The 11,363-nt window shown below is 32.8% G+C and overlaps 1 protein-coding gene across 1 annotated transcript in view; it reads right to left on the bottom strand.

Annotated features, from left to right (window-relative positions):
- Positions 1-11,363, bottom strand: part of vsnl1a (visinin-like 1a) — an 84,505-nt gene that overhangs the window by 2,369 nt on the left and 70,773 nt on the right. Inside the window, exon 3 of the mRNA XM_061987390.2 lies at positions 5,442-5,657. Coding sequence (XP_061843374.1) covers positions 5,442-5,657 — 216 coding nt within the window. The remainder of the gene's footprint in view (positions 1-5,441; positions 5,658-11,363) is intronic.

The following is an 11,363-nucleotide window of genomic DNA, read 5'->3' as shown; positions in this document are numbered from 1 at the left end:
TTTGCAAATCATTGTATTCCGTTTATATTTACATCTAACACAATTTCCCAACTCATATGGAAACGGGGTTTGTACTACTGCGACTACAACCACCACTACTACTACTACTACTACGACTAATAATAATTTAAAAAAAAAACAGTATAAAAATGGTGTAAAATTTTTAGTGTTACCAATAAGAGTAGTTAAGTGATGCAAAGTAGCGGTATACTACTACTACTACTACAACTAACTACTGCTAACACTTAGTAATTAGTGGATGGAAAATTAAAAACAATAGTAATAATAGTATAAACAAAGTTGTCGAGTTTTTAGAATTCACACAATCTGTTTTGTACAAGTTGCTTTTATACTTAAATGGGGTTTTAGTCCCTTGCTCAAGGGCATCTTGACTACCAGCATCCCTTCAACAACTGACTTATTTTAGTCCCCAATGCGACCCCTGTCTTCTGGACTGGGCCACTGACCAAAACATGTTGGCGACTTAAGTGGAAGGGAAAATATCTTGAAACAATTGATTGATTCATTGATAGACTGATTAATAAAACAAGAAACAACCTTGAAGTTAATAGTTGGGTAGTACCCTTACCCTTTCCAGTTCCACGTCTGCCCACTATGAGGCGTCCAAGGCCAAGAAAAGAGTCGAGACATATTTGGAGGAAAATTATTCTATACATGTGTTTTGTAATGATTGGTAATTACTTTTTTTTTTAACAGTATTTATAACAATGAGCTCTTAAAATGAAGGTGCAAAAATAAGGACTACGTAAGAAATGCTTCATAAAGTGTAAGAAAATAGTGCAAAGTTTGAAAATGTAAACAGAGAAACCTGAGAAGAACTATTTTCTGCAGGTTTAGTTCTAGGAAATAATGTCTGTGTAACATTAATTTGCCCGGCTATTGTTATTAAACCATTGAAAGGATGTTTTGTTATGTAGTAAGTTTTTAAATATTATTATTATATTGGTCAATATTGATAATTATTGACATGTTTTATGACCTAAGGAAAATAAGGAGAAGGGGAATAGCCCATTTTATTTGAAAGGTAATTTCCTCCCCCTCAGCTATCAAGGCAGACATGAAATGTCAACACAATTGATTTTACTCAATGTCAACAAATAGTAAAATCACGAACGCTTAACAAGAAGCTCAGAGAAACATGAGAATAACTATTTTCTGCAGGTTTCGTTGTAGGAAATAACATCTGTGTAACATTAATTTGTCCTGTTATTCTTATTTAACTAAGGAAAGATTTTTTGTAATGTAGTAAGTATTTAAATAGTATTATCATATTGGTCAATATCGATTATTGACATTTTTTTGACATATAGAAAATAAGAGAAGGACAATAGCACATTTTTTGAAAGGTAATCTTCCTCTGATTATAATGCTCTCAGCTATCAATGCAGAAATGAAATGTCAACACAAGCATGGAAAACACTCAATGTAAGCAAAATAGTAAAATTACATTGAACACTTAACAACAAGCTCTTAAAATGAAGTTGCAAAAATAAGGACTGTGTAAGAAATGCTTCATAAAGTGTAAGAAAATAGTGCAAAGCGTGAAAATGTACACGGAGAAACCTGAGAAGAACTATTTTCTGCAGGTTTATTTCTAGGAAATAAGGTCTGTGTAACATTAATTTGCCCTGTTATTCTTATTTAACCTTGAAAATGATTTTTTGTTATGTAGTAATTATTTAAATATTATTATTATTATTATATTGGTCAATATCCATTATTGACATTTCTTTGACATATGGAAAATAAGGAGAAGGAGAATAGCACATTTTTTGAAAGGTAATCTTCCTCTGATTATAATCCTCTCAGCTATCAATGCAGAAAGGAAATGTCAACACAAGCATGGAAAACACTCAATGTCAACAAAATTGTAAATTCACATTGAACACGTAACAGTAAGTAAGACATAAATTAAGGTGCAAAAATACAGAATATGTGACAAATGCTTGATAAAAGTGTAAGAAAATAGTGCAAAGTGTGAAAATGTAAACATAGAGAAACCTGGGAAGAACTATTTTCTGCAGGTTTAGTTCTAAGAAATAACTTCTGTGTAACATTAATTTGCCCTGTTATTCTTATCAAACCATGGAAAAAATTGTTTGTTATGTAGTAAGTATTTGAATATTATTATTATATTGGTCAATATTGATAATTATTGACATGTTTTATGACCTAAGGAAAATAAGGAGAAGGGGAATAGCCCATTTTATTTAAAAGGTAACTTCCTCTGATTATAATCCCCTCAGCTATCAAGTCAGAAATGAAATGTCAACACAATAAGCTCTTAAAATGAAGTTGCAAAAATAAGGACTGCGTAAGAAATGCTTCATAAAGTGTAAGAAAATAGTGCAAAGTGTGAAAATGTACACAGAGAAACCTGAGAATAACTATTTTCTGCAGGTTTATTTCTAGGAAATAACGTCTGTGTAACATTAATTTGCCCTGTTATTCTTATGTAACCATGGAAAGGATTTTTTGTTATGTAGTAATTATTTAAATATTATTATTATATTGGTCAATATCTATTATTGACATTTCTTTGACATATGGAAAATAAGGAGAAGGAGAATAGCACATTTTTTGAAAGGTAATATTCCTCTGATTATAATCCTCTCAGCTATCAAGGCGGAAAGGAAATGTCAACACAAGCATGGAAAACACTCAATGTAAGCAAAATAGTAAAATCACGTTGAACACTTAACGATAAGCTCTTAAAATGAAGTTGCAAAAATAAGGACTGCGCAAGAAATGCTTCATAAAATAAAAATAGTGCACAGTGTGAAAATGTACACAGAGAAACCTGAGAATAACTATTTTCTGCAGGTTTATTTATAGGAAATAACGTCTGTGTAACATTAATTTGCCCTGTTATTCTTATGTAACCATGGAAATGATTTTTTGTTATGTAGTAATTATTTAAATATTATTATTATATTGGTCAATACCGATTATTGACAGTTTTTTGACCTATGGAAAATAAGGAGAAGGAGAATAGCACATTTTATTTAAAAGGTAACTTCCTCTGATTATAATCCTCTCAGCTATCAAGGCAGAAATGAAATGTCAACACAAGCATGGAAAACACTCAAAGTCAACAAAATTGTAAAATCAAATTGAACACGTAACAGTAAGTAATACATAAATGAAGGTGCAAAAATACAGAATATGTCTTGATAAAGTGTAAGAAAATAGTGCAAAGTGTGAAAATGTAAACAGAGAAACCTGAGAATAACTATTTTCTGCAGGTTTAGTTCTAGGAAATAACGTCTGTGTAACATTAATTTGCCCTGTTATTCTTATCAAAGCATGGAAAATATTTTTTGTTATGTAGTAAGTATTTGAACATTATTATTATATTGGTCAATATTGATAATTATTGACATGTTTTATGACCTAAGGAAAATAAGGAGAAGGGGAATAGCCCATTTTATTTAAAAGGTAACTTCCTCTGATTATAATCCCCTCAGCTATCAAGTCAGAAATGAAATGTCAACACAATAAGCTCTTAAAATGAAGTTGCAAAAATAAGGACTGCGTAAGAAATGCTTCATAAAGTGTAAGAAAATAGTGCAAAGTGTGAAAATGTACACAGAGAAACCTGAGAATAACTATTTTCTGCAGGTTTATTTCTAGGAAATAACGTCTGTGTAACATTAATTTGCCCTGTTATTCTTATGTAACCATGGAAAGGATTTTTTGTTATGTAGTAATTATTTAAATATTATTATTATATTGGTCAATATCTATTATTGACATTTCTTTGACATATGGAAAATAAGGAGAAGGAGAATAGCACATTTTTTGAAAGGTAATATTCCTCTGATTATAATCCTCTCAGCTATCAAGGCGGAAAGGAAATGTCAACACAAGCATGGAAAACACTCAATGTAAGCAAAATAGTAAAATCACGTTGAACACTTAACGATAAGCTCTTAAAATGAAGTTGCAAAAATCAGGACTGCGCAAGAAATGCTTCATAAAATAAAAATAGTGCAAAGTGTGAAAATGTACACAGAGAAACCTGAGAAGAACTATTTTCTGCAGGTTTATTTATAGGAAATAACGTCTGTGTAACATTAATTTGCCCTGTTATTCTTATGTAACCATGGAAATGATTTTTTGTTATGTAGTAATTATTTAAATATTATTATTATATTGGTCAATACCGATTATTGACATTTTTTTGACCTATGGAAAATAAGGAGAAGGAGAATAGCACATTTTATTTAAAAGGTAACTTCCTCTGATTATAATCCTCTCAGCTATCAAGGCAGAAATGAAATGTCAACACAAGCATGGAAAACACTCAAAGTCAACAAAATTGTAAAATCAAATTGAACACGTAACAGTAAGTAATACATAAATGAAGGTGCAAAAATACAGAATATGTCTTGATAAAGTGTAAGAAAATAGTGCAAAGTGTGAAAATGTAAACAGAGAAACCTGAGAATAACTATTTTCTGCAGGTTTAGTTCTAGGAAATAACGTCTGTGTAACATTAATTTGCCCTGTTATTCTTATCAAACCATGGAAAATATTTTTTGTTATGTAGTAAGTATTTGAATATTATTATTATATTGGTCAATATTGATAATTATTGACATGTTTTATGACCTAAGGAAAATAAGGAGAAGGGGAATAGCCCATTTTATTTAAAAGGTAACTTCCTCTGATTATAATCCCCTCAGCTATCAAGTCAGAAATGAAATGTCAACACAATAAGCTCTTAAAATGAAGTTGCAAAAATAAGGACTGCGTAAGAAATGCTTCATAAAGTGTAAGAAAATAGTGCAAAGTGTGAAAATGTACACAGAGAAACCTGAGAAGAACTATGTTCTGCAGGTTTAGTTCTAGGAAATAACGTCTGTGTAACATTAATTTGCCCTGTTATTCTTATTTAACCTTGGAAAGGAATTTTTGTTATGTAGTAATTATTTAAATATTATTATTATATTGGTCAATATCGATTATTGACATTTTTTTGACATATGGAAAATAAGGAGAAGGAGAATAGCACATTTTATTTAAAAGGTAACTTCCTCTGATTATAATCCCCTCAGCTATCAAGGCAGAAAGGAAATGTCAACACAAGCATGAAAAACATTCAAACAATGTCAACAAAACAGTAAAATCACATTGAACAAGTAACAATAAGTAATACATAAATGAAGGTGCAAAAATAAGGAATATGTAAGAAATGCTTGATAAAGTTTAAAAAAAAAAGTGCAAAGTGTGAAAATGTAAACAGAAAAACCTGAGAAGAACTATTGTCAGTCTATTTTTGCGGTGAATTTTTGTCCTGGTACTTATTTTGGATCAATCATAAAAAATATGAATAATTATCGATATACAAGCACACTTATGACGTGATGCAGTTTTCAGCAACATTGCCCAGCCATACGTGGCTCTCACCCTCTCACCTCAATAATCTCCAGCATCTCCACCCGTGTTATTTTGCCGTCTCCGTCCAGGTCGTACATGTTGAAGGCCCAGTTGAGCTTCTGCTCAAAGCTGCCCCGAGACGTGATGGACAGCGCGCAGATGAACTCTCTGAAGTCGATGGTGCCGTCGCCGTTCTTGTCGAAAGTCCTGAAGGCGTGCTGGGCGAACTTGGACGCGTCCCCGTAAGGGAAGAACTATACGGGGAAAAGAGAGGTCAAGTTCAAAAAGCACATAAAAGGAGCTCTGCGCAAATGTTGAGCATTTCTGTTTTTTTTTTAAAGGAGCTAAAGACCCCTTCCCTGTTCCGAGCACTTCACGGACAGCTGTTGTGTGAACAAATCACAGTTCAACATTAAATACAGATATCAAATATCCTAACCCTTACCCTAACCCGGTCACTCGTCAATCGTTTACTTTGTTGGTCCCCGAGGGGGAAATTCAGATTTTCAGCACAATCCCATTTAAGAGCACACAAACATTACAGGGAGACAGAACAGGAACCTGTAAATTGTACTTGCACTGATCTGACATTGATCTTAATCGATCTTACATCAAGCCTGCATTGATCTCAAAATGATTGTCCATACATTTTTGATTTTGCATTGATCTTATATCAATCTTCAGTTGATCTTGCATCGATCTTACATCTTACAATCTTTACAGACTTTTTGACACTTAGAAAAAATCCAGACTTTTTGACACCTAGAAAAAAATCCAGATATTTTGACCAAAAAAATCCAGACTTTTTGACACTTAGAAAAAACGACTTTTTGACAAATTATTTTTTTTTAACTTTTTGAGACTTATAAAAAAATCAGGATTTTTTTACCCTTAGAAAAAAATCTCGATTTTTTGACGCTTAGAAAAAAATCCCGATTTTTTGACACTTAGAACAAATCCAGACTTTTTGACCAAAAAAATTCAGATTTTTTGACAATTAGAAAAAGTCTTTTTGACACTTAGAAAAAACGACTTTTTGATGAATAATTTTTTTAACTTTTTGACACTTAGAAAAAATCCCGACTTTTTGACACTTATAAAAAAATCCCTATTTTTTGACACATAGAAAAAAACCCAGACTTTTTGACACTTAGAAAAAATCCAGACTTTTTGACACTTAGAAAAAATCCAGACATTTTGACCAAAAAAATTCAGACTTTTTGACACTTAGACAAAAATCCAGACTTTTTGATACTTAGAAAAAAATCATGACTTTTTGACACTTAGAAAAAATCACAACTTTTTGACATTTAGAAAAAATTACTTATTGACAAATAATTTTAAAACTTTTTGACACTTGGAAAAAATTCAGACTTTTTGACACTTAGAAAAAATCGAAACTTTTGGACACTTCGAAAAAAAATCCCGATTTTTTGACACTGAAAAAATGCCGATTTGACACCTAGAAAAAATCCGGACTTTTTGACCAAAAAAAATTCAGACTTTTTGACACTTAGAAAAAAATCCAGACTTTTTAACACTTTGAAAAAATCCAGACTTTTTGATACTTAAAAAAAAAAATCCAGATTTTTTGACAAAAACATTTCAGACTTTTTGACACTTACAAAAAATCCAGATTTTTTGACACTTCGAAAAAATCCAGACTTTTTGACACTTCGAAAAAAATCCAGATTTTTTGACACTTTGAAAAAATCTAGTTTTTTTTGACACTTTGAAAAAATCTAGATTTTTTGACATTTACAAAAATTCCAGATTTTTTGACACTTACAAAAATTCCAGATTTTTTGACACTTACAAAAAAATCCAGATTTTCATCAATCAATTTTACATCTTGCATTGATCTTACATTGATCTTAAATTGACATTGATATTAAATTGATCTGGCATTGATCTTAAAATTGATCTTGCCTTACTGATCTTGCATCAATCTTACATCAATTTTACATTGATCTTGCATTGAACTTAAATTGTACTTGCACTGATCTTACATTGATCTTAATACATCTTCCATCAAGCCTGCATTGATCTAAAATTGATCTTGCCTACATTGATCTTGCATTGATTTTACATTGATCTTAAATTGATCTTAAATTGATCTTACATCAATCTCTTACACTAATCTTAAATTGATCTTGCACTGATTTTACATTGATCTTAAATCGATCTTGTATCGATCTTACATCGATCTTGCATCGATCTTAAATTGATCTTGCATAGATCTTACATCAATTTTGCATTGATCTTAAATTGATCTTAAATTGATCTTGCATAGATCTTACATCGATTTTACATTGATCCTAAATCGATCTTGCCTTAATCTTACATTGATCTTGCATTGATCTTACATTGATCTTAAATTGACATTGATCTTAAATTGATCTTAAATTGATCTTGTCTAACTGATCTTGCATCAATTTTACATTGATCTTGCATTGAACCTAAATTGTACTTGCACTAATCTTACATTGATCTTAATACATCTTCCATCAAGCCTGCATTTATCTAAAATTGATCTTGCCTACATTGATCTAAAATTGATATTACATTGATCTTAAATTGATCTTACATCGATCTCTTACACTGATCTTAAATTGATCTTGCACTGATTTTACATTGATCTTAAATCGATCTTGCCTTGATCTTAAATCGATCTTGCCTTGATCTTGCATTGATCTTGCATTGATCTTACATCGATTTTACATTGATCTTGCATTGATCTTACACCGACCTTGCATCGATCTTAAATTGATCTTAAATTGATCTTACATCGATTTTGCATTGATCTTAAATTGATCTTGCCTTAATCTTACATTGATCTTACATCGATCTTGCATTGATCTTACATTGATCTTAAATTGACATTGATCTTAAATTGATCTTAAATTGATCCTGCATTGATCTTGCCTAACTGATCTTGCATCAATTTTACATTGATCTTGCATTGAACCTAAATTGTACTTGCACTGATCTTACATTGATCTTAATATATCTTCCATCAAGCCTGCATTGATCTAAAATTGATCTTGCCTACATTGATCTTGCATTGATTTTACATTGATCTTCAATTGATCTTAAATGGATCTTACATCGATCTCTTACACTGATCTTAAATTGATCTTGCACTGATTTTGCATTGATCTTAAATCGATCTTGCATCGATCTTAAATCGATCTTGCCTTGATCTTAAATTGATCTTGCATTGATCTAAAATCGATCTTGCCTTGATCTTAAATTGATCTTGCATTGATCTTTAATTGATCTTGCCTTGATCTTAAATTGATCTTGCATTGATCTTAAATTGATCTTGCATTGATCTTACATCAATCTTACATTAATCTTGCATTGATCTTACACCGACCTTGCATCGATCTTACATCGCTCTTGCATCGGTCTTAAATTGATCTTAAATTGATCTTAAATTGATCTTGCATATATCTTACATCGATTTTACATTGATCTTAAATTGATCTTAAATTGATCTTGCCTTAATCTTACATTGATCTTAAATTGATCTTGCATAGATCTTACATCGATTTTACATTGATCTTAAATTGATCTTGCATAGATCTTACATCGATTTTACATTGATCTTAAATTGATCTTAAATTGATCTTGCCTTAATCTTACATTGATCTTACATCGATCTTGCATTGATCTTAAATTGAAATTGATCTTAAATTGATCTTAAATTGATCTTGCCTAACTGATCTTGCATAAATTTTACATTGACCTTGCATTGAACCTAAATTGTACTTGCACTAATCTTACATTGATCTTAATACATCTTCCATCAAGCCTGCATTGATCTAACATTGATCCTGCCTACATTGATCTTGCATTGATTTTACATTGATCTTAAATAGATCTTAAATTCATCATAAATCGATCTCTTACACTGATCTTAAATTGATCTTGCATCGATCTTTCCTTGATCTTAAATTGATCTTGCATCGATCTTTCCTTGATCTTAAATTGATCTTGCATTGATCTTAAATTGATCTAGCATTGATTTTACATTGATCTTAAATTGATCTTAAATTGATCTCGCATAGATCTTACATCGATTTTACTTTGATCTTAAATTGATCTTGCCTTAATCTTACATTGATCTTGCATTGATCTTCAATTGATCTTACATCAATCTCTCGTCCACAGCACCACATGCAGATGAAATGTGTTACAGGTGTATGTGTTGTCCTGGTGTTTTTTTTAAAGTGTTTTTTCAACATTGTTCAATCTGGAGGGGGCACTGGAGTGTGTGGAGACCAATGCGCGTTGCCACACACAACATTTCACCAGACAAACTGTTCCTTCTCTGCACTCGCATCTACTGTATGTCCACCTATTCCACATTAAACAGTAAATTCCCTTTTCATTGGCCAATCCCGCGATTCCGTCTGCGATTCAGACAACAGCGCCTCTGCTGGTGGCACCCAAGAACCGCACTGAAATCAATGGATTTCCCCACGAGCTGATTGATTACGCCCTCTTTTCTAACCTCCTTTCTAATGCTCCTGCTCCACTCCTGTACTTGCGAGGGAGTCGGCCAGACGGACTTCTCCAGGCTCCATAAGAGATCGCACCAGTGCTCGTGTGAGCTTGGCACGGACCACACAGAACACGAAAGCCTCTGTAGCGGGGCTGCGAGCTGGCACCGGTACTGAGGAACACTCGGAGAGAGGTTGGCAGAGGCGACGCTCCACCAGTCGCACTTCTCACTTAACGCCGGAGAACAGACGAATAATTCAGTCTGCGACGGAGCGGGTGCAGCACGCCGGCGGAATCGCACAAAGAAGAAGCTCATCAGGAAGTGAGAAAAGGATTTAGCGAGTCTGGGCTGAAAAGAACCCCTGAGCGCCAGCATTTGTGTTTGCGTGCCGGCTCTTCAGATAACAGCTAAGCTGGACGGACATCTTGCAGCTTAAATGCTCCCAGTGATGAGCCGGCGAGGGTCAGGGTTTCAAAAGTGCTGATTTCGTTATTCCGTCTGCAGGCTGTTGCAGTTTGGGGAGTAGCAGTTGGCATGAAAACTGGATTATGTTCCACAGCAGCTATCTGGAAACCAAAAAGGATCAAATCGGGCCAAATTGTGAGGAAAACCTCAAAATAAGCCGCGACAAATGAAACCGATCTGCGATTTTAATCTTTTTCCTTCACTCAGCTTCTTGCTCAAATACCGTCAATTCCTTTTTTCCTACGCTCTGCACCCTGCGGCTTATAAAACAGAGCTGCTCATTTACAGATTTCTCTTCGCTGACGGCCGTAATACAAACGGTAAAAAAACAAACAAGCAAATAGATTGAACAGGTGTGTCATTGTTTCGTGCTATGGCGCCATCTTTTGGACGAGTTCGCTCACTGCAGGTGCTGCAGTGTCCTTCCATTTAGCGCTTTCAACCAGAGGCAGAAGTCCCAATTTTTTGACACCTAGAAAAAATCCAGACTTTTTGACCAAAACAATCCAGACTTTTTGACCAAAAAAATTCAGACTTTTTGACCAAAAAAATCTAGACTTTTTGACACCTAGAAAAAAATCCAGATTTTTTGACGCAAAAAAAATCAGACTTTTTGACATTTAGAAAAAATCCCAATTTTTTGAAACTTGGAAAAAAATCCTGACTTTTTGACACTTAGAAAAAACGACTTTTTGACAAATTATTTTTTTTTAACTTTTTGACACTTATAAAATAATCCAGATTTTTTGAAACTTTGAAAAAAAATCCCGATTTTTTGACGCTTGGAAAAAAATCCCGATTTTTTGACAATTGGAACAAATCCAGACTTTTTGACCAAAAAAATTCAGACTTTTTGACCAAAAAAATCCAGAATTTTTGACACCTAGAAAAAAATCCCGATTTTTTGACCCAAAAATCCCGACTTTTTGACACTTAGAAAAACGACTTTTTGACAAATTATTTTTTTTAACTTTTTGACACTTAT

This window comes from Nerophis lumbriciformis, linkage group LG26 (genome assembly GCF_033978685.3).
Source record: "Nerophis lumbriciformis linkage group LG26, RoL_Nlum_v2.1, whole genome shotgun sequence".
In the NCBI taxonomy this organism is placed as follows: Eukaryota; Metazoa; Chordata; class Actinopteri; order Syngnathiformes; family Syngnathidae; genus Nerophis; species Nerophis lumbriciformis.
Note: the sequence above shows the minus strand (reverse complement) of the source record. Positions and strands in the feature narration are given on the sequence as shown.